Source organism: Colletotrichum abscissum (assembly GCF_030869225.1).
Source record: "Colletotrichum abscissum strain IMI 504890 chromosome Unknown Scaffold_20.1, whole genome shotgun sequence".
In the NCBI taxonomy this organism is placed as follows: Eukaryota; Fungi; Ascomycota; class Sordariomycetes; order Glomerellales; family Glomerellaceae; genus Colletotrichum; species Colletotrichum abscissum.
This window is the reverse complement of record NW_026850099.1, coordinates 623,466-647,132: the sequence shown is the minus strand read 5'-3', so window position 1 is coordinate 647,132 and position 23,667 is coordinate 623,466. Positions and strand designations below refer to the sequence as shown.

Genomic DNA, 23,667 nt, shown 5'->3' with positions numbered 1-23,667 from the left:
TCGCATAGAACGTGATGCCGAAGCCCTCATCATACCTGCACCACCCGTGATCCAGTCGTCTCTGCTGCTGCTCTTCGTTAGCACAACCCCACCAGGCGCCCGCAAGCCTTGGACAGCCAAGAGATCGTGAGACCAAGGAAGCAAAGAACCGAAAATGTCTCTCTCTCTCTCACGAATCCACAGCGTTCGTCTTCCCCCGGATCTAGGTCGCACGGAAGGGGGGTTAGACGAATCGTGATACATGGCGCTGGAAAGGGTGTGACAAGATCCGGTGGGTTCACGACGGGTAGATGCACCCTGGTGCGCCGTACGCCTGGTTGCGGTTCGCAGCTGTTTCAAGCGAGGATGGGGCAAAGAAGTTTTGATACTTCAAGGAATAAATGGGTGAGCGATGTTCTTAGTCTCGTGATGGTGGTAGAAACCCTGGGGGTTGAGATATGTCGTATGCGTCTCGACAGCTCGGCCTCGATAGCTTGGGAAGCGAAATCTCGGTTGATATCGAGATACCAGACATTCGGAGATACATCCCGTATATCCAGTATTCATCAAAGAAGGAAACGAAGAAAAAGTAGTAAAGATGCAAACCCCCTCTCCTTCCCCCCTACCACGGGGCACGTTTAACCAGACAACCTCGGGCGATGGACATACCATCCGTACATGCGACGTTGCTCTCGGTCCGCTCGGTTCCATTTACATAGTGTAGCAGCTCCGAATCCGAAGTATAAAAAAGGAGGCTCATGTTTCCTTTTTTCACGGAAAGCTTCCCCCCCTTGCCCACGTTGTGTCAAAAAAGTTTAATAGATTGGGATGATTGCCGAGAAAAGTCAAATGGGCTGACGACATCGGACCAGCTTTTATCTCTATCCGGACGAGTACACTTCAGACGTAATCCGTACATAAGGTTTCCCATGCAGAAGCATATTGTCAGCGGTTGTCGTGACGACATGTACAAAGAACTACAGCTTGATGGTTGGTAAACATCACATGATATTGTCTCAAGATATTTTCGAGTAGTTCTGCTCATTGAAAGAATATGTACCAGCGAGCGATGTAGAAGCGAAGACAAAATGCCACCGGCGGATCGTCGTCACCAAGACTCCCAGTCTAATGCTCCATCACGCCTGTCGTGGTGTACAGGGCCAAAATACAACTAGACAACCACCCTTGCGCAGCAGCCCTGTTGAAAAGGGAGCCGCCTTTGCCTTTTGACCCGCGCTCCACCTCAAACTTGCTGAAAGACCGGTACCGAAAAAAGTGCCCGGCCTCACTGGATGATGATTAAAAACAGTATTCCAAACCAGTGATGCAACTTGATGATACCCCTAAACGCCATGAATGTACCATTCAAAAAACCCTAAGCCGTGACGTCTCGCCATTTTTTTTCATGACGTAATGAAACTGTTTTTGATGCATAGATGGAATGAAACCAAATAGAAAAGAACCCCTCTCTCTAGAATCGACCACCGGGAGAGTTGTTGGCATTTCGAGATCCGGGGCGCATCTGGCTTGGCGGGAAGGCATTGGGATTCTCGTCCAAGAGATCCTCGAGGTAAGCACTGGGAGCTCTTTGTCCGTTCCCAGGCGCCGCAGACAAGTTGACCGAGCTGGTGCTAAAGTCGCGCCTTGCGCCGTACGAAGGGGATTCCGGAGGCGTAGATTCCCTCAAGTTGTTGCGGCTTCCATACTGGCCTCGGGATTCGGGGCGGAGGTTCGTCAAACTTATTGAGTGACCGTGAGCAGGACTGGGAGACGAGGTGGCAGCGGCGTAGAATCCAGAAGGAAGGAAACGAGAGTCGCGGTTGGTGGCCGAGTTATTGTTATTGTTGTTGCTATTGCCGCCGCCAGCTGCGGTGGGCGAGAAGAAGAGGTTCGACTGGCTCGGCGTCGCAGAGGGGATGGGGCCGCGCTGCGTTCTACGCACACCACGTCCTCCATTGGGAACGAGAGAAGGAGTGGATTCGCGGTCGGTATACTTGTAGAATTGCGCTGGAGGGGCAGGGAAGCTCTGCTTGTCGTTGGCGACATACTGAGCATTGGCGGCGCGGGCAACGGAGCGGTGCAGCAGACAAGCGATGATGCCGCGCCAGATCAGAATGCCGAGGCCAAAGGCACCAAGAATGGAGCCCACGGCAATGAAGACGGTTCCTTGAGGAGCACTCGAGCGGTGCATATAAGGAGCGTTGTTGGTGGGGGGTACACTGGCCGGCGGGTATGTCGTCACAATGGGCTGGTTTGTAAGGGACGGTAGACCCGTGAGGACATCGCCAGTGGAATCGGAGGTGCCGGTGATTCTAGGGGCACTGATGCTCGCTTCCGTTGTGGCAACGGCGCCGGTGTTGGTGATGACGGCGGTTGCCGCGTTGGTGCGCGAAGGCTGCGCAGCCGAGGTGGTGGCATCGTCTGTAGAAGCTGCCTGCGAAGCACTGGTCTGGGCATTTCCTCCACTGCTACTATCTTGCGCGAGACCCGTGGCAGAGAAGAGAGACAAGGCGGCAAAGGTGGACAGGAGAAGCGAGCGCTTCAGCGAATGGCGTGACGAAACCATGGTCGGTCGATTCAGTTACGTCCGAGGGGGTCCGGTGTTTACGGTGGGATGCGATGCTCCAAACTCAGGGTGATGCAGTCGTCGGTCACTTGTGGTCTAGACACTCTATGCTGTTCGGTTGTCGAATGGATGAAAGAAGGTCGATGACGGCGATCTTGTCGGTCCCCGTGGGTAGAAAACGGGGTTGGGTCGTCGTTGTGGTGTCCTTCCGGATGGGGCGGTTCGGTTCATTCAGCTGGCGCAGACTGAGTGCGATGAATTCGGGAGAATCGAACGAAAGTATCGAGACAGTTGAGGATGCAGACTGAACAGGCAAAGCAATATGAAAGAAGGAAAGGTCCCGCTGGCTAAAACATTGCTGGTGCCGGCTGATCGTTTGCTAGGTGGGCGGCTTCCGAGGTTTGTCGTGAGGGAGTCAGTTAGGGAGGAAGGGTTGGAGGGAGCAGGAGAGGGACGGGAGGGATGAGGGTGCGTGATGGGGAAGAGAAAGGGAATGGATGGCGAAGGCGGGCCCCTGGTCAGCAGGGAACGGGCCTGGGGGAAAAAAGGAGGAAGGGTCCTTGCCTGCTCTGGAGGAACCTGCTGAGAGCAAGCACAACAGGCGACAGTCTATAGCATCCATTTCGTGTTAGCGGACTGGGCGGTTCTCGTCCCTGCCCTTGGGGCCTGGGCTGTGGCGCGGCGCATTTCCAATGGCTGCACCTGAAAGTTCTGACGTGCTGCTGTGTCGGGGTCTGTTTATTTTGGTGCAATTGGGCGGCATTTCCTGGGAATGCGAGAGGGAGAGAGACATGCAGACACAGTGCTGCCAGCTCATGCAAGCCAGGTTTTTGACCTGCAGGAAACGCGCAAGTCTGGGGAAACAGACACGGTGTGCCATCTATACACACTATGCTGCAGGACTGTACACAAGTCGCCCTCCATGATAATAATGTGCTTCTGCCTTCTATCGTATACCCACACGCTCTCTAAGTACCTTATTATCGAAGAAAGTTAATTCTTTTTAAGTTATAAGTATAAGAATATAGTTTTAATAAAATAATATAGTACTTATTTAGTACTTAAATTAAGATACTTTTTTAAGCTTATTATAAAAGAAAAATAACTATACTACTAACTACTTACTATTAAGGTCCATAAGTAGCGCTATAGTTTTAATTATTATAGCTTTAATTACTATAGCTTTAACTATAATAGCTTTACTTATAATAAGTAAAAAGTCTAATTATAAGTCCTTTAAAAGCCTCTTTTTAAGAGCTATAAGAGTCTCTAAGTTAAGTTAAAATACTTATTAAGATATTAATAACTAAACTAACCTTATAATAACGACTTTAATAAAAGACTTAGTAAATAATACTAAAAGCTTTACTAACGTTAAGTACGATTTACGAAACGTAATAACGTAGTTATAGAGTATTATTAATATATCTTATACTAAAAAGAGTATTATTAATACTAACGAGATAGATAGGGCCGTATTAATATAGCGCCTTAGCTTCTTTTTATAGCTCAAAAATAATTACTTTAAATAGTATTAAAAATTTATTAAAAAGCTCTCTTAAGTACTCCGGTATATTTATTACTATTTTTATAATAATAAAACTCCTAGCGCCTATATATAAGAATAGGTTACTTATTTCTAAATAATAATACTAGTTTATTAATAAGTTATTAAAACTACAATTCTAATAATCCCTTAATAAGGGAGAGGGTAAAATAGAGGAAAGGATAGGTAATTTATAAAAAGGGTTAAGGTTAAATAATACGGAATTCGAGGGCAGGGTAGCGTTTATATATACTGCGGTAATCCTCTAGTAATATAAAACGATGGAGTTAAACAGTGGCCCACACGCTCTCGTATTGAAAACTGAGGTGTCCAACAGGCGAGGGTTGATCCCACTAATCATCATTTCCAGGCTTCCAGCATGTGCTACAGTGGCTGCAGGTCGCAACCATCATCAACACGAGCCATCCATCCGGGGTAAGCGTGCAAGCGTACCTGGCAGATGCCCACCCATTTACCCAATAGTAGCCAAAGATCATCGAAACTCGTTGGAAAAAAATATGGGCCGTGAAGTGATGGCGAGCCTCGCTGTGGAATGCGAATGATGCCCCATTCCTCTCCACCAGAGTCCCGGTGGTCCCCTATCTTTGCTGCTTCGCTTCATCTTCGCGTTCGTCAGACCTCCAGTGCTCCAGTAGTTTGAAATTCATGCCGGATGCTTCAGACTAAGGCAAGCTCATGAATGGGCGCGGCGGGTATCAGACCCGTCTCTGATCATAATGGGCTGCTATTATGCATGCGCAGGGCAGTGCACAGAAGTGCTGATGCAAGGCACCACCAGACTACCAGTCCAGACTCCAGCGCAGCGCCCACCTTACCTCCGGCGTTTGAGCGCCGTTGATCGATCGTTTGCTTTTCCTGAGGTGGGAGAGGAAATTGCAACGTTAGAAGACCAACGCCCGACAGCGGCAGAGTAGAAATACAGAAGAAAACCGTGGAGGAGGAGAACCCCTGCCATTCGTCCACCTCGGTCCCTGAGAGTCTCATTGTCCCCTCATTCCGGTTGCTCTGGGTCACCCTCCCCAGGACCCACCTTGCTCGCAAACGCTGCGCGGCCTCGCCCAAAGTTCTCACCGAGCGCACAGACTGACAACCTCCTCACCTGGGCTTGTATGCCAGACACCGAGACCACCCTCCATCCTACACCGAAAACTTTTTTTTCCCAGCTCTCGGCCCCGCCACATACGCAGGGCGACTAAACTCAGGAAAACGTCAACGCAACAGCCTTGTCCAGCCTCGCAGACGCCAGTACTCCTCCACTCGAAGACTACGACGACCACCTATACCCGATTGCCCGCACGAGACCGACACCATGGGTGTCCAGAAGAAGACCAGAAAGTTTGGTGAAGTACGTCCGCCAGTCCCTACTTTGCGCCAAACCTCCCGCGCATCGCAAAGAAAATATCGGAATCCTTATCGATAAGAACTTTTTTTCGGTTCACCGAGCGAAAGTTCACGATGATTGCGATCCCTACAACCGGACGTTGGAAGCTTGACGTCTCTCTAACACTGTCACTTGCAAACAAGTTTGCTAACCATGTACGTTCCTACTAGGTCAAGCGAGTCATCGGCAAGAACGATGCCCGGCGCAAGGAGAACCTGAAGAAGGCGGAAGAGGCTGAGCAGAAGGCGAAGCGTGAAAGAGGCGGTCCGGATGGCGAGACAATCGTCAGGGAGATTCCCCAGGTCCCCTCCCAGATGTTCTTCGAGAGCAACTCAAGTCTCGTGCCTCCCTATGGCGTCCTCGTCGATACCTCATGTAAGGCCCCGTCGCCACTACCTACCTCTGAATCGCAGTTGCTAACCGTACTCCAGTCTTCTCCCGGTACGACAAGCCTGCCCGAACGTATACCTCTCGCCCTCGTCGACTAACCTACTCCTAGTACAGTTCAGATGAAGTTGCCAGTGATAGAAACCATGATGGACTGTCTCTACGGTAGGTTACGGCACCGCACGAATTCTGTTGGCACTAACTGACGTCCGAGCCAGCTACCTGCCACCCCATTGTGACCGACTGTGTCATGGCCGAGTTGGAAAAGCTTGGTCCCAAGTTCCGCCTTGCTCTCAGAGTAGCACGCGACCCCCGTTTCGAACGACACAAGTGCACACACAAAGGAGTAAGGTCCACTGCGAGCCCCATCATGATTTTCCTTTGCTAATTACGTTTTCCCTCAGGTGTATGCCGATGACTGCCTCGTAAGGCTCCGAACTCTACATCATCACATGATTGTATCGAAATACTGATCAATATTTCACAGGTGTCCAAGGTATCTAAAGACAGAGTGTACCTCGTCGCAACCAACGACAAGGGTCTTGTGTCCAGGGTATGTTCAACCTCGCCCGGAAGTCAACGAAGATGCTAACATCAATCTCTCTAGCTCCGTCGCATACCCGGTGTTCCTATCATGAAGTGCGGACGCGGAAAGTACACCATCGAGAGATTGCCCGATGCCCCGATTTAAGCTTGGATCAACGATGTAGGAGGGATATCACGGTCACTCCAACAGCGCGGGAGAGAACATTGAGTCGCTTGAACGGTACGACAATTGGACTGTCAAGCTAAAAAAGGGCTTGAATGCCGTGCTAGCTCAATCTCCCGACAAGAAAAGGCGATATAAAAACCGTGGAAATCGAGAAGATCGCCGCATCGAGTGGCGCGCCGAGCCCTGGAAATGGAGCACGGCAAGGGAGAAGTAAAAGCATTTCTGGGTTCTGGTTTTTGTTGGCATTTTCCCTCAAAAGGTCGGGTCGTGATGCAATTCGACCCAGCCATTGTGTATCGTGGATTGGCACTTTGTAATTATTGGTATGGAACCTTGGTGGTCGTCAAAATAGTCGGGGTTAACCAAGCCGTATCCCCGAGACTGGCCGACGGATGGAGCCGTCAGCTCATAGTTGCCTAGTAGGTGGTTTTTGGCCGCTTTTTTGAATCAAGAGAATGACCCAAACGTGACTTGCATCCTGCTGCATTCCCAAACGGGGTTTCCTTTCAGACGCACACGTAATTACACGCTGACACAGGACGACAAACAACATTAGCGGTTGTCAAAGGAGAAACAAAATCCGGCTCCGGAACTGACGTCAAATAAAGTTAGACCTCCGGATCTGAATACGGACGGCATCACCCCCCTTCTTAAGCCCCACCCCCGTCATTCCCGTCACACCCACTCACATGTGGCGTCGGGCACCGCATCGGACACGCCTTACAGTCTCTAATCGTCCGGTCTCCGCGAATCGCCCAAGGGGTATCCGTAAGCTCCAATGAATCCGGACCACGTATCCCCACCCGCCGGACCAAGCACCGGCGGCAGCAACCCCTCTTCCACTTCCAACTCTTCCGCCCCCGGCCCCGGACCTTCGTCCGCCTACCATTCGGCATCAGCATCAGCAGCAGCCGCCGCAAAACGCTCCCGCGTCCTCCTCTCCTGTGGTCCCTGCCGCGCCTCTAAGCTGAAATGCGACCGCTCCGAGCCGTGCGGCCAGTGTCTGAAGAAGTCCCGCCCGGAAGGCTGCGTCTACGCGCCGAAACCCGAGAAGCAGAAGCCCGCCAAGGGCATGGCGGCGCGGCTCAAGAGGCTGGAGGGTATGGTGAGGACGATGATGGATGAGGGAGGAGGTGTCGCGGGAGCGGGACCAGGAGGACCGCAGACTACTGGTGCTGTTGTCGACGCCGTGCAGGAGGAGGAGAAGGGCATCGCGCAGCCGGGGGGTCAGCTTGTTCAGGGGGGTAGGGCGAGTACGTATGTTGGGGCTACGCATTTCATGGCTATTCTCGAGGATGTGAGTTGTTCCCTTCCCCCGCTGTGATGCTCGATGCAAGATGTGAAGGAAATACGAACTGGATGAGATATTGACTGAGAGGGTTTGGCAGATTGAGGATATGAAGAGCTACTTTGAGGAGCCGGAGACCGACTACGACGAGAGCCCTGAACCGTCAGACGAGATCGAGGCCCCTGATCTCATGCTCTTCTCGAGGAACATGCCTCGCAGCAGAGAGGACCTGTTGAAGCTGCTCCCTGAGCAAAAGATTGTCGACAGACTCATCATGAGGTACTTTTCCTCCCGTAGTCCATCACAGCGTAAGACACCACGGCTCGGCTCTCGCGATCTTCACCCCATGGCTTCGTATGTATTGACAAGGCGGCAGATATCGTTCACAGACCAACTTTTGAAAAACAAGTGAGTCTCCAATCTCCTGTCCGCCGTCTCCCCCCTTCATACCCTTACTGCCAACAATCTTGCCAACAACTCCCATCCAGTACGCCCGCTTCTGGACCGACCCGTCCAGCACCGACCTCCACTGGCTCGCCCTCCTCTTCATGGTCATGTCCCTCGGCGTCTTCTACTCGACCTTCATGGCACCCCACGAGCTCTCGGTCGACTCCCCGCAGCCGCCCATGGACCGCTTCAAGCTCTTCCGCGCCGCCGCCGCCTGCTGCCTCGTCTGGGGCAGGTACACCCACCCGACCATCGCCACCATCCCGCCCTTCATCCTCTACGTCGAGGCCGAGTTCATCATCTCCCGCGCCGCCCAGATGAACTGCTACGTCCTCTCCTCCGTCTGCCTCCGCCTCCTCCTCAAGATGGGCCTCCACCGCGACCCGGACCGCCTCCTCGCCGCGGGAACCGTCATCTCCCCCTACGAGGGCGAGATGCGCCGCCGCATGTGGAACATGGCCGTCCAGCTCGACCTCCTCGTCTCCTTCCACATGGGCCTCCCCAGCATGCTCAACGGCATCGACGCCGACTGCAGCCTCCCGCGCAACCTCATCGACGAGGACTTTGACGAGGACACCCTCGTGCTCCCGCCGGCCCGACCCGCGACGGACTACACCGAGATGACCTACCCCATCAACAAGTCCGCCATGATGCTCGTCTTCGGCCAAGTCGCGCGGCAGTCCCACCTCCTCACCCCGCCGCCCTACGCCGAGGTAATGCGCCTCGACGACCTCCTCAACGCCTCGTGGCGCGCCGTGCCGCAGTTCATGATGGTCAAGCCCCTACAGGAGTGCGTCACCACCCCGCCCATGCAAATCATCCAGCGCTTCGGCCTCGCCTCGCTCTACAACAAGAGCCGCTGTGTCCTCCACCGCCGCTTCCTCCTCGACCCCGCGCCGCGCCGCGAGCACGACTACTCCCGCCGGCAGTGCCTCGAGGGCGCCGTCGTCCTCCTCGACTTCCAAAACACGATATGGCACGCCTGCCAGCCGGGCAACATGCTCAGCCAGAACGGCTGGTTCGTCTCCTCGCTCGCCGTGCACGACTTCCTCCTGGCCGCCACCATCCTATACCTCGCCATCGGACACGAACCGTTCTGGGGTGGCGTGGACGGCAAGACCGGCGCGGCGACGACGACGACGGCCTCGCCCGGGTGGATGGCGGAGATGAATCCCCCGCCGACGAGGGCGTACCTCCTGCACCTCCTGCAGAGGTCGTATTCCGTCTGGATCGCCATCGCCGGCGGCGTGCCCGAGGTGAGGAAGACGGCGGGTATCCTGGAAACGATGCTGAACAAGCTGGGGTCGCCGCCGAACTCTCCGCCAGAGAACGGGGGCGCAAAGGTGTCGTCGGCATCGGGGCTTCGCCAGAGTGACGGGCCGGAATCGGCTGCTCGATCCGCCCAAGACGACCAACAGCTCCTCGACGGTCTTTCAATCAGTGGTACGGCCGTGAAGATAGCCCCTTTTTGTGATATACCTGCTAACGATCTGACAGACTCGACATCGTTCCCTACGACTACGACGAATCGCTTCCAGCCCTTTGAGTTTGTCACGTCGGGCCTCGGGCCAAGTGAACCTGGGCTCGATCGAGGATGGGCGGCGGTTGGCAATGAAGAGATGGACTGGGTATGTTTCACGCACTCACCAAGCAAGCAAAGCCGTACAATCTGACTGACATCTGCAGCGGTACTTTGACAACATTATGGCTCAGCCTCACAATGACCCAGTCGGTCTCGAGTCACTGGACGCGTCCCAGCCGTGGTTTGAACGGACACTGGGACCGGACGATTTTGATTTCTCTACGTCTGGTGCATGGGATCCAAGCTTGGGATAATCACCTTGAGGTCACGGCCTACCGCGTTCAAGCTGATGAGCACAGCGAGCTCCCAGGCCTACATATCAAAAGACTTGGCAGCTGAACGGAGCTGATCTGGGGCACACAAGCATCGTCCTCGCGCTTGGCCGACCCAGAAGGGGTACATGGGGCTGCGGCTCCGCGAGCTCCTCCAAGAGAAGCTCCTCCTCTTGGACATAAAGCCCCTCCACCAATACCTCCGGCCCTAGTACAGTAACTGGCTCGCTTAGGTGCCAACTGGGCCTCGTGAAGTTTTCTCTCCTCAACACGCGATATCGGTGCCCACAAGCACGATGGGCCCGTGGGGGATAGCAGTCTATTGCCCTGATGGATCTGACCAGCTGGCAGGGATGTCCAAAAAAGGTCGGCTCAGGTGACTTGAAAATAGACGCGAGGTCGGCGTTGGACAGCAATTCACAATAGACCCCGGATTTTCCTTCTCCTTCGGGTCTGCGCCAATATCTAAACATCTGGCTGGACCGATGGTGTGCGATGAGCGGCCGTCCTCCGGGGAATTGGACCCTGCAAGCTCGATGAGGGGTTCTCTCGGCGGTCGACACACAGTGAATACTATAACGTAAATTTGGTGGGCCGGTGGAAGTGGCCGGCGGCGACGTGCGTATGGAATCCCAACAATGTCGTCTTCGACAACGGCGAGCCATCTAGGGCGTGTTTCGGTCCTACATGTGTACGTCTCGCCGGCATCGTCTCCATACACTCTTCGTTCAAGGGCGCGAAGTTGCCGACGAGGGAGCTGGCGCGCAACGGTGCCCTACGAGGCATGGACCAACTTCCCCGCAAAACCCGCAGATTCGACGGCAACGAAGCGGGGGCTGTTTGCATTAGTAGCAGTAGGTATCTGGAGGCTGGAGCAGCTGGGGGACCAGTGGCGCTTGTCCCTTGAGCTGAGCTCGCCCTCATGCTGGATGGCTGCTTCTTTTTCTCGGCTCTTTGTGGTGTGTTACGCAAAAAGCCGAGTTCCTTTGGCGACGGCCAGACCGCACGCAGTAACAAGCTTCTTGGTCGCGTAAATTTGGAGATTTGCAGGCTCCTCCGCGGAGATGCCCACTTCGGAGAGGGAGGGGAAACGTTGGCTTATGAGCAGTACGGAACGCCAGTTGGTTCGCTTGATGACGGCATGGTGGTCGTCTGGGACGTTTGCTTGGCTCCATTTGTACGTAATGAGGAAAATGCGGTGCTAGCAAGGTCGGCATTGCGCGATTCCTGGGTCGTCATTGGCGCATTCTTGCTCGTGCTTGACCTGTCGTCTCAGCTCTTTGTCAATCAGATTACGGATACTGGCGCCTCCCGAGTTCCGATAGCTAGATTGAGGTTGACTGCTCTTTTGTTGTTGCCCGCCAGCCTATTGTCTCGCCATGCCCGGTGGCTCGTTGCCGGACCGCATTCAGAAGGGAGTTGAGCTTCGTCCCAAGGCACTGGATCCGATCGTTGATGACGAAAGTTCTAGTAGACAACGGTCACAAATGCTGCACGTCTAGACTTTCAGCAGAAGCAGGTTCCGCCTCAAAGTCCGCGTTAGCCTTCAGGGATCCCCCGCTGGGTTGCGTTTGAATCCTGCGGCTTGGCCTAGGCCATTCTTCGGTTTTTGAGGGTGTCTACTCACGTCCAATGTTATCAGTCGGAACGTCATCGGAACCGGAATTCTGTGGACTTGAATGTGAGCACACGGGCGACAGCGCCTTTCCCTTGATCCTTTCCCTCCACGCCCGTCATAGTCCATATCGCATCATACGACAGCATAATTGGCTGATAACAACGACGCTCCCATGACCAATGGCATTACCAGCGTCAGTCTCGAACAAATATGAATTAGACGTGGGTGCGCCTCCGCGAAGGCGGTTACTTGACGCTCCTGCAGCCGACGTGCATGAAGGGCCCTCAAAGACAAAATAGGCGGCGTTGTGATGCGGTGCTAGGTCGAACCCGGGTGATGCAGCAAGCGCTGTAACCGGTGGGAGCGTGGCACGGGTAGCTCAGCGAAGAGGCTAATCTCAGACCTGCAGAGAGTGAGGCTAGAGGCTAGAGCCCAGATGCTAGTGTCTGCATGTGTGGTGGGTGGGAGATTCTGGATGGTGTCTGGGTGTGCAGTACAATTTGCCCATCATGGCGTAGAATTGCGATATTCGATGATTCTTCTGCCTGGGAGCTAGCAGTGGGACCCAGCCATCCGGGCCAGGGGGGCCATGCTGTACTCCGTACGTAGAAGGGGACTCTGAGAGATACCGCGAGAACCTGGTCGAGCATCGTGGACAGACGTATGTGTACGAAGTATCCGTAAGGTCATGCCCATTTGGTATCGGTAGTGGCATGGTCCGGAGGCTCGAGCTTTGGACGTAATAACGAAGCGGTGGGCTCTGTGATGGTGGACGATGCAGATTTCTTTGGATCACGTTTGCGAGTCGTGTGGAGCTCTGAGCCAGAAAAAGTTTGCACAGGGTTCGGAGAGTATTGTGACATCGGGATTGACTCCGATCACCAACCTGACGACGCGCCAGTTGACAGTATGTGGAGACATTGATTTGCGCCGGGGGCTGACCGGCGCAGTAGTGCTTAAAATCGAGGACCCCGTGATGGGCGACCGTGCTCGTAATAGGGCCCGTGAACCGACAAAGTCGGACTCATCAAGGTGCCCTTATCTGATGCCATGGTCCGAGCCGGGCAAGCATCTGTGTCCGTCCAGATAGGCATGAGGGATCGGTATGGAGGGAGGCGCAGACACCCCGATATCCATGGGCGGATGTCTCGGTCTGATGTGATGATGTGACGGCAGGTCAAGCCCGTCAGGGTACCTAGGTAGGTTCGTGTTTGACAGGCAGTGAGCGTACGGAGTGGACTGTAGTCGGTGAGCATATCCGAGGGCCACATTGATACTTCAATATGGCATTGATGTAAAACGTACGTACGACGTACGATGTACGACTACCTCCCTATGCCTTGGGTAGCATGGAGGGATGATAAGATGCCCCAAAGGTTGTAAGTAAATTGTAATGTATTGTACCCATGTCGTCTCTATCGTGGCCGCTCTTGATGTCCTGGACGCCTTGGGAGACAATGGAATGGCGGCATTACAGGGCTTGGTTGCATAGGTTTTCGCCGTGAGTGACTGCGGCGTGGGTGCTTTCCAGGTTAGACTGAGAAGGGTAATAAAGTTGCCAAAGATAAGGAAAATTTTTCTGAAGCCGCAGCATTGCGCAAGAAAAAAAAAAGACTGGGGACAGATGGTGAGAGGTCCGACTGTCTGAGGAGAAAAAAAAGTTGGAGGAGTTTCGCAGTAGGTAAGAGCAACTGTGTAAGCGAAACCCCGAGCCAACCGCGGCCATGCTCTTACATAATAAAGCCAACTTACTGTGCTAGGCTTCACGGGAAGAGAAAAATTGCTGCAAATGGGGCACTGGGGAGGCCCTAGTAATCTTTTCTTCCAGGTCGCTCTCTTTCTCAGATTCTCTCCTCAGGTCCACTACGGATACATCTGCGCCTTCCAAGTTTTCTTTCCCGCTCATGAGACATGGACACAAAGACTTGCCTTGAGAGTTGAGACGGAATGGACTGAGGGCCTGCCCGCCGTAGTCCCGTTCCAGGACCCGTCCAGGGCGGCCCCTCTTTTGGAGAATTGCTCCAGTACGGCTCCAGAAGTCCCCGTCTCGTTGATGCATCGCCCGATTCAGTGACCATGTCATCGATCCCGGCCTGCTACTGGTTGCGCTGTAGCAGGCGTGGTTCCGGTACACCCTGGAAAGTACAGACAACGGCGTAGCTTCTGGAAGTTGCTTGGTGAGGGACTGGAGTCGGCTACCTACTGTGTATGCAGTACCTAGGTAGTGGAAAGAAAGAAGAGACACAAGTTTTGGTAGGTGGTGCTAGATGGAATGGGAAGGTAATGCGGTACACGTGCTCCCACCTCGACACCGTACCGGCTGAGGTAGCCGCGTATCTTTTCTCATGTATCCATACAACCTACCTACCTACCTACCTACCTATACTACCTAGTAGGTACCGAGTATGGATACAGAGGTGTGTTTCCCCATCCCACTTAACTTCCCACCTCGCATCTTCCGCTTTTACACCACTTACCCTCTCATTACTCGATGGCCGTGGTAATGCTTTCCCGGCTCTTCATCATCAGTGGTTAAGAGCAGAGTTCTCTCATTACTTAGTTACTCGAACCACAACCCCCATATCGCACTCCTAGTGTTTCCATCTCATCTCATCCCAACTTGTCCTTGCGTTCTCGCAGTTCCGCGAGTACCTCCCCCCCCCCCCCTCTTCCCAGGCACGTTCTGGGATCCGGGCGTGCTTCCGGCCCCATGGATGATGGCTTGATGGCTGGGTGTGGTGTTTCCGCTCGATGGGGCCCCGTTGTTTGCGCTTGCATCAAGGTTCGAATGAGAAAACGCAACGTGCTCAACCTCGTGGCCGCCGGCGAAGATTCAATTATTAACAGAAAAGGGCCAACCGCAAGGTCCTGCCGCGCCTGGCCCTGGCCACCGAAATCACTCCAGTAAAAATACAAATTCTTTATCCGTATTGGAATTTTACTTTTGACTCTGACCGTCCCGTTTGTGTTTGTTTTGCTGCTGCATTTGCCGACTAACTCTACCTACTCTGAGAACCTCGCGGTTGCTGCTGTACTTTGTCTGGCTCTTTCCATCACCCAAGAAGATTGGATATCACACACTCTTCCATACTTACAGCATTAGGTTGTTCCCGTCACACACCTTCTCTCCCACACCCGCATACATATCTACCTGAGGTACCTTATCCATACATACTTACCTTACACTTATTCCCCTCCCCCTCCGCTCCCAGACTTATCAATCCTACCGAATCCACGGTTACGCCTCTTCTTCACCCTCTTTCCTCGCACATCCTTCCATCTCACTGGCTACACTCCTCTGGTCGAACTGCATGCACTCTGCTTCGGCCTGTCTTCCTGTTCGCCCATCAACATCACCAGTCACTTGGCCCAGGACCAGCACCACCAGCACGGCCCAGAAACATCGCGGCATACCTTGTCCGTTTCCAGTTGGTCATATCACCACACGGACTGACTAGGACCAGTATCAAAAGCTTGGAGACTCCTCCATCTGAGGTCATCTGGTCTTTGCCTTCCTTCTAACCTTTTATACTCAAAGCGTTGGATCGTTGGCTTGGCTTTCTCTTTCATACTCGAAAACCGAAAAACGCCCCGACTTTACCTACCTTTTTCGCATCAGGTACGGATACAGCCTGGACTTTCTGCTCCGGTCGTCTCAAGCACCTTAAGGTTCGACTTCACATAAGGCAACCCCATCCTGTTTCTACCCGAACCACTCTACAGATTCGCCCTAGTCGTTCTGTAGGTAAAAGAGCCGCCCAACGACACAAGCAGAAGGCCATCGCGACACAAAACGGCACCATCCAAGACCCCAAGGAACATCATCTGATCCAGCCGTTATCCACTGGACCACTGCACCGTGGACCTCTTTTATTTTCTCCTTTCCTGGCGACCACACAACCCCCAGGCTCAAACCATTCACCGCTGGTGAGGACCACCCCGAAATCAGCCAGCTTCGCATCGGATCTCCACGCCGAACTCCCTCCCCAACCTGCCACCCTAGGCCGGCCTCTTTACAGACGACCAGTCCAGTGCCCACGAGGCAATCTAACCGGTGACGCTCCAACGCGCATACTGGGGCACGGTCAGCCTGTATATACCCCGATTGGACGGCCTCCTTGCACCGTGAGTATTCGGTTGCAGATTATCGGTGGATAGCCCGACAATAACGACGACAAAGTACATACAGCAAGCAAGCACGCACACCTGCCGTCATCCCGGAGCTTTCCTGAGTGGGCAAGTCGACTTAGAACAATTGCTCACTTGACTGAGACCGGCAGGGGACACTCGCACACACACCACATTCTCACTCACTCTCGCACGCTTTATCTCTTGTCTCTCGCACACGCATTCTCCTCATCATTGACGCCTGCTGCAATCTTCGCGGGACAAATCTATCCGCACGCCATTGAGAGCTGTCTCATCCCATCTAGACACCCCTCTGTCCTATCCATTTTACAGCTTCTGCAGCTGCCAACGTCCCAACCCTCGAGCCACTTATCTCAGGAACACCCGGGGTAAATACGAGAGAGCGTACAACAAACCTGGAGATATCTTGCTCGCCTGCAGTCCTTGCCTCGCCTCGCCAAATTTCCCTTATCAGCAGCATCGACAAAAAGTCTAGCACTTCCATTTACCACACCCCTCCCCCCCCCCCTTGTTGACCGGATACCTTACCTCCCCTCGCCGCCTCCGCCGACGGACGCAGCCTAGTTTGCTATCCGTCCATTCCCCCAGATCTTTTGATCGACCTTTGGCCTGAACAGGCGTGTGTCCATCTCTTGGATCTTGGCTTTTTTGGCTGTTTGCTGGGGTTGACCCCGCCATCGACCAAAATAAGGAGCTCGCTGTTTTGATAGCGGGTTTGATTGCTATCTAAGGTATCTCGCCATTCTCCTCAACCGACCCCTCAGGGTTCTTGAATCATTCCGGTCCACGGCTTCAGGAACCGACCGCATTTTGATTCTTGTTCCTTTTTTTTCGAGAACGCACCCCGTCACGTCACCCGTCACCCGTCCACACCTTTACTCCGAACGCCTGCCTCTCTCCGCGTTCTTTTGACGTCGCGTGCGCAGAGACCTGCACTTGGCCCGTTCAGTCCTCCCCTATTCCGCGATAAGGCCTCCGGCTTGCTATAGGTTCGAGGCGGGATTTTACGTATCGGTTTGTCATGGTTGATACTCCTCTTTAAGAAACCAAATCCCATCCATCCATCGAATCCGACTTAACGATCGACGAAGCCGTTTTCGGGACAACCAGCCTACCACTACATCGCCCTCTCTCTTTTTTTCACCCATCTCCACAAACCGAGGCCGCACTTACACCCTCCCTACAGCGCATTCTCTGGGGGAAATAGCGGGGTTGACGACAAGCCCTTGCAGCAACCCTTTCTCTCGACTCAAAAAAAAATCCTCTACTCTGTGCCGGCCGCACAGCCAAAGCCTCTGCTCTTCCCCGCAAGAGCAGTACGTGTCCGAGACTTCTCAGATGGTGACCCTGATGCCTTCCCAACTCAACGGGATTGGGATCCCTATCCGACCCGCCAAGCAACAACAGCAACACCAACAGCAGGATCACTCAAATCACCACTACCACGGCGACTCGGCTGTCTACAGCGCCGTCAGGACACACAAGCACTCGCGTTCATCATACTCTGACGCATCGCCGTTGTCTTCTTCAAGAAACAACTCCCTCACCTTCCGCCCTTTTAAGCGTCCGATGCCCACCCCGAACAAGACGATTGCTGTCATCAATGCCAGCGGTCGTCAGGCTGCATCATTCATTAGAGTTGCCACGGCTGTGGGCTACCACGTACGCGCTCAGCTGCGGAATCTCGAAGGCGTCGTAGCCACCGAAGTCAACTCAAATCCTAATGTTACCGTCCTTGTCGGCGAGTTGTACACTAGACACAAGCCCACTCCGGACAACAGAGACGTGACAACCAACGGTCCCATTTCCGGTGTTGGTGTAAACCACGACCTGATCAATGACCTCTTCCGCGGTACTCAGCTGGCTTTCATCAACACCACCTTCTATGGAGATGAGTTCCAGATTGGAAAGGCACTTGCCGACGCCGCTAAGAAGGCTGGTGTACAACACTATGTCTACTCCACGATGCCCGATCATGCCGCATACAGCTCGGATTGGCCATCACTTCCTCTCTGGGCTGCCAAGCACCAGGTCGAAGAGTATGTCCGCTCAATTGGCATGCCTGCCACCTTTGTGTACACTGGCATTTACAACAACAACTTCACCTCGCTGCCCTACCCGCTCTTCTGCATGGAACTCCAGCAGGATGGTTCTTTCACCTGGCAAGCCCCATTCCACGAAGATGTGAAGTTGCCTTGGCTGGATGCTGAGCACGACGTTGGTCCCTCCATCCTGCAAATATTCAAGGATGGTGTGGCCAAGTGGCGCACAAAGCGTGTCGCCTTGGCTTGGGAGATGTTGACTCCACGCGAGGCCTGTGAGGCTTTTGCGAGAGGTGTTGGACGGCCAGTCAAGTACATCCGGGGCCCGATCGAGCTCAAGGTGAAGATCCCCAATGGCTATCGTCAACAACTCGAGGCGCTGGAGAAGCTCTTCTCTCTCGGCCACGAAGATCCCAAAAAGCAACCTCCCTACTTTGGAGATGTAGAGCTGGAAGAAAACTGCCTTACTCAGTCCATGGCACTTTGGGAGGGCCCGAGAGGTTTGGAAGAATACGCACAGGAAGCTTTTCCGTTGGAGGAACAAGCCAACGGCTTGACGTGGATGTTGGAGGAAGAGGAAGAGGCGCCCGAGGAGGAAGTTGCGTCAGTAGTTCACCAACGGGATCATGAAGTGCAACAACAAGATGAGGAAGAAGAGGAGGAGTATTCAGACGAGGAAGACGAAGGCCTAACGATGAGAGGCCTGAAGAGAGACGAGGAGGAATGGCTCGCATGAACCCGGGACGCGTTGAAGTTTGGGACGCGGTACCACTTGATTTCGACGGCCTTGGGCTCGAACGACCTCACACGTGTCATCGACACACACATCCAACTTATACATTGCATGCGGCGGCGTCCAGATGCCGAGGATTGTTGAATAACGACGAAAAGAAAAACGGTTCGGAAAATAACGTGCGTTTGGGGAGTCGATTTTCTTTGCTGCCCGGCGGTGGCGTACCTCCCCCCAAGTCGGGGTTGAGTTGAGACCTCTCTGAGCGGAGCCAGTTCGTGTGATGGCGATGACGGCTCTTTTTCCTCGATATCATTCATATGGGCTGGCATGGCGTTGCGTGGTCGACAAAATCAAAAGAAAAAGGGTAGCTAGTTGTGCATAAGGTAGCTCCCGGGCGATTATTCTCTGGTTATTGGGCTTTTTGGTTTACTTCATGACGAAGCGATAGGGGATGAATTCGAGAAGAGAAGAAGGGCAATAGGCCTCAAACGGTACCTATTCATCACAAAATACATAAAGACAATGTTCAACTTCAAACCGCAATGCAGCCTACGAAGACGAGACGGAAGGAAACCTGTAGGTGAAGTAGGGGGGCACCGCAACCAGTTTAAAAGGCAGAATTTCCTCATTGATGAGGGCGCTTGTCGTCGGTTGAACAATCCAGGTCATTTATAAGGCACAGATATCGTTTCCTCGCTCCATGCTATTTTCCCTCCCCCTGATCATAATATTGCCCCCCCTTGCTCTACAGCGTGGGGGTTTTCCATCCTTTCTCGCGCGCGCTCTTTACAAAGAGAGTCAAAGTCGACAACGCGCGACCCCCGTGGAGCCCACACTTTTTTTTTTCTTCTCGGTGAGCACCGCTGCACCGCGCGGGATGGGGGGGGATCATGGGGGTGGGAAGACGGGCAACACCGACGGGCGGGCGGTACCTTGACGCGGGGGGGGAGGTTGGCGTTGCCGCCCGCTGCCGCCGCCGCCCGCCCGCCGAGGATGTGCACAAGGGCCCCGGGAGATGCATGGGATGACTTCATATGGGTTCTTGATTTAGGTTTACACGGATACGGCAGGAGGGGAAGGGGGGTTCGGTGTAGATGGTCTTGACCGAGGGGAAGATCGGTTCGGTGTACCTTTACGCAGCCGTTTTAGTGATTTCTTCACAATTTCGTTTCTATGTCGGTATGGGCTATGAGGTTGTTGGGGGTCTTTTGACAACTTGATGCTTGGCTAACGACCTGGATCATGGGGAGATAAGATAGATGGAGGGCAGCAGGTTGAAAGGGGGACACCCTACATTGAAGGCTTTTCCAGCTTCTAGAGCCCTTGGTGGAATCATCTTTGACGGAAAAGACGTACTCTTTTCCAAGTATCGTAGTACGATACTTTGAAGAAACGCTGCTTTTTGTTCCTTTGCCTGTGATGTAAGTGATGGCAAGAAGTGACGAAGGCCCCCGCGGAAATTCCGGTTCATGGATGATCAAAGTTGGTGTGCAAGGGGGTTTTCCTTCCAGAAGCCTTCTTCCCGAGTCAGTCTTTCCCAATTCGGGGCTCGGTCGTTGTAGTGTGAGATTGGCCCCGGCTTCGATATACGGATAGATACGACGGGATTGATAGGAGAGGGTCCGGACTGTTTCTCTCGTTCTAGTGTCCGGACTCCATATCCGATAAGGAGAGCCAAGTGTTTTTTTTTCTGTTTCTCTCGTTACACACTTCCAAGAATCCAAAGAACGGTACAGGAATGGGGATGGATATGGGGCTAGGCTGGAGAGTCTGGGAAGATTCTGGTGCAAGTTGGATAGGTTGACGAGGGGCCTGTTCTCTCACGAAGCTTATGCGTAATGTACGTCCCCTGTACACACCGATACGGCTCACAGACAAGGCCGCGTCCATTAGATTCGTGATAGCGTTGATCACGGCGTACTGTTATTCTCGGTGGATGGAATAAATCTTTAAGTCGACGTTATACGGTCCTAGGATCCATGCGATAGATCACGTATCCGAGTTCAGGGGCTCTCTCACCAACTCTCAGGCACGAGCACATTACCACAGCGATACAACTACAATCGATCACTACCTTACAGCACGCCCACCATATTCTCCTCCACAAGCTGTATCATAAACAAGGGCAAAGTAACCGTCAGCGCTTGATCTTTCCCTTATCGGCCGGGGCCCTTGGGGCTTGGGGGTGAGGCGACGCGCCTCATCTGGCTTGACCCCTGACCAAGCCCACACCACCTCTCCCGTCCGAGATCCGACGAACGGCCCATAGAAGTTGAGGAACCTTCCATTCTCTCGCCTACGGATACAGGGCTTATGTACTACTGCAGGTTTCTGAGGCTAAAGCAGAGATCCTCGACATGCATTCGAAAAGAACTAACGTTCCTTCTAGAAGGGCAACACACATGTTTCATGTCCGAGATGCCGCCGGTACCCGTTCATCACCCCACGTGGGAGAGCGTAGGGTCATTACGTTGACATTGCCCAGGGACGCCCCCCCCATAGTTGCTTGTGCTTGTATCCAGCGACTTAATCATGTCCGTGGAAGAGGGTTCTCAGAGAGCTTTCTCTCGTTATCACGGGTGTCCGGGAACGGAATTCCGGAGCCCCATCAGCACGGGACACTCGCGTCCTTCAGATGGCATAGATGAGAGATTCGGGAGGGCGGAAATCCCTTTCCCTCTGAGATAGATTCCGCTCACTATCCATTGGGTTTGGGGCCTTCCCATCGACTCACTCTGTACCTCTCGCGTTTGTACCGCAGGAACGGGGTTCAGCTCTCTACGGACTGCAGCAACATGAACCCGCTTTGCTTGTTCGAGCTCTTCCTTGCCCACACATTGCCCTGCTTGTACTACGGCTCCCGCGTTCCCCTGCTCCTTGTGAACCCCTGAACCAGCAGACAAAATCCGGTAGTGGGAGTCCCCCCCCCCCCCCCCACGACCGTCATGCAGCATGAAAATCTTCTCGGCGGGAAGTTCTGGGGCCATATGCAACCTGATGACGCCTCACTACGTCTTTTCTTCGTGATGGTCTTGGTGGCCCAACGGGTCTCGTTGTATGCCGCGCGGAGGAGCACATTTTCTCTGTTGGCCTGGAATTCCAAGTACAGATTTACTTCCATGTATGGGTCGCGGCCGGAGGATGTGAAGTGAGGAAACAAGGCTTGGTAGCCTAGATTCTGAACCTTCAGCGCCTCTCCTTGTTTCTCGGCGCAGTGTGTTTATTGTCACCTTGAGCCAAAACCTCAAGCGCGGAATATAGATCAGGCTCATGTCTGGAAGACTCTGCTATGCAGGGGGAAATTCATTCAGTCTTCGGTGAGGCGTTGCTCGCTACCTTCAAGCCGTATTGCCTCTACAAGCAACGATTTGGCTGAAAGCGACATCCCGTCTTACCAATGGGTGCGCCATCGTTTGCATACTGTAGCGGCTGGTTATGTATGATCGGAAGACACAATGAGGATTCAGCTTGGTCAATCTCGGACAGCGACTCAAAGCTACGGATGCAGACCCTTGATAACCATGTGGGCTCATAGGCTCAATATGGACACACTTCAAGATACATCAGAGTCGCCTAAAGATAGCTTCCATCTCGGCGTTCCTCTCTCACGAGCGATCATCTCACCGGCGTAAGCTGTTCCTCAGGGCCGTCCCTAGCTCCCGATCACTCAACGGCACAAAGTGACGCCCACCGCGGCGCTGCGTTTCCCGATACCCTTTATCCGGGGATCTGACCGCAATTCCTTATCGTGGCCCAGCAAAGACGCGTCCTCTTTTCTGCTACCATGACGATGCACAATGAGGATTCCAGGGTGAGATGTCCGTAGATTCACTGAAGTCAGACCATTCAGTCAATGCGTTCTTCGCCGTCACCTATCGACAGCTGAGCCGGCGCCTGACCCAGGAAATCCCAATCGTGAACCATTTCTCTTCAATAACAACTATCTTTAAGACTCTACTATTCATTGCTTACCAACATCCGGCATCTGTAGGTTTTCTTTTCTCTATGAAGTGGCCTAGGATGACCAGAGAGTACCTGCCCACGCAGCCTCTTCACCTCTGTTTCATAAACTCGCCCCAGGCTGTCAATCTGAACCACCAAATATACGGATAGAATGTGATTTCCCAGCAGAAAGATGGCACGGTAGCCAAATTGCACCTGTATTCAACTGTCCCTGGACTTGCGATCGCTGTCAAAACACGCGCGCGCAAGGTGTGTGTGGTCAGCTTCACAAGTGAAGCTCTTGCTTCCCTGATGTATCCGTACGTGATAGGACACCTTTCAAAGTGCCACCTGACGACGATATTGCATACGAAGAAGAGCCAAGTGGCGCATGAGTTCTTCTTGAATCTCACCACAATTTCACTCGAAACGCCCATCAGAAGGTTGATAAGAGCCACCTTTTACAACCCAAATGAGCCCTTTATTTACCTAAACCCTTCAGAAAGGGTCTCTGTGGACCTTGTTTTCTCATTCTCTCTAGAATAATGTTTGATGGGAGAGTGATGCCCGTCACGGCGGCTGTTGTATGCTTCCACGCTCACACATCGCCCAGCAATGCGTTCTGGCCCTCATTTCAACCTAGCACAAAAATAAACCCTGCCAATTCAGCCCAAATAGCTCTAGAAGCTGCGTTTCAAAGCGTGGTGGATGAGGAATGATTTACAGGCCTTCGTCTTAAGCTCGTAGGGCGTCGACACCCAGCAGGGCGTGGGCTACTCACGCCCTCTGATACGCATTAGCGAACAGAATCACTCGCAAAGTCTTACCACAAGACTCAGTAGATTAGTTTTTTCTTATGTTGAGAAGCCGAGAGCATATTTTTAGGCGTGCAAAGGAGCCGACGGTGGGCAGGGCTGGGTGGGTAGAGATTTCACGTCCTTATCAGCTTGCTCGACTCAAGCTTTAGATTACCCCTGATAAGCCAAGTCCCTCCGGTGGCTC

The 23,667-nt window shown here is 53.4% G+C and overlaps 4 protein-coding genes across 4 annotated transcripts; 3 read left to right on the top strand and 1 right to left on the bottom strand.

Annotated features, from left to right (window-relative positions):
* Positions 1–1,450: 1,450 nt before the first annotated feature.
* CABS01_08816 (uncharacterized protein) lies at positions 1,451–2,545 on the bottom strand (the record flags this gene model as incomplete). Its single annotated transcript, XM_060542174.1, has 1 exon — positions 1,451–2,545. The coding sequence occupies one exon, from the start codon at positions 2,543–2,545 to the stop codon at positions 1,451–1,453; it is 1,095 nt and encodes a 364-aa protein (XP_060401064.1).
* Positions 2,546–5,421: 2,876 nt separating this feature from the next.
* On the top strand, positions 5,422–6,571 carry CABS01_08815 (uncharacterized protein; the record flags this gene model as incomplete). The annotated part of the gene is made up of 8 exons (XM_060542173.1): positions 5,422–5,457; positions 5,664–5,868; positions 5,925–5,934; positions 5,993–6,045; positions 6,099–6,226; positions 6,285–6,305; positions 6,368–6,433; positions 6,488–6,571. 8 exons carry the CDS (start codon positions 5,422–5,424, stop codon positions 6,569–6,571), a joined length of 603 nt encoding a protein of 200 aa, XP_060401063.1.
* Positions 6,572–7,370: 799 nt separating this feature from the next.
* CABS01_08814 (fungal specific transcription factor domain-containing protein) lies at positions 7,371–10,163 on the top strand (the record flags this gene model as incomplete). Its single annotated transcript, XM_060542172.1, has 5 exons — positions 7,371–7,889; positions 7,981–8,238; positions 8,369–9,770; positions 9,825–9,955; positions 10,014–10,163. The coding sequence occupies 5 exons, from the start codon at positions 7,371–7,373 to the stop codon at positions 10,161–10,163; spliced, it is 2,460 nt and encodes an 819-aa protein (XP_060401062.1).
* A 7,123-nt stretch (positions 10,164–17,286) lies between these two features.
* On the top strand, positions 17,287–18,726 carry CABS01_08813 (NmrA-like family protein; the record flags this gene model as incomplete). The annotated part of the gene is made up of 1 exon (XM_060542171.1): positions 17,287–18,726. One exon carries the CDS (start codon positions 17,287–17,289, stop codon positions 18,724–18,726), a length of 1,440 nt encoding a protein of 479 aa, XP_060401061.1.
* Between the last annotated feature and the right edge of the window lie 4,941 nt (positions 18,727–23,667).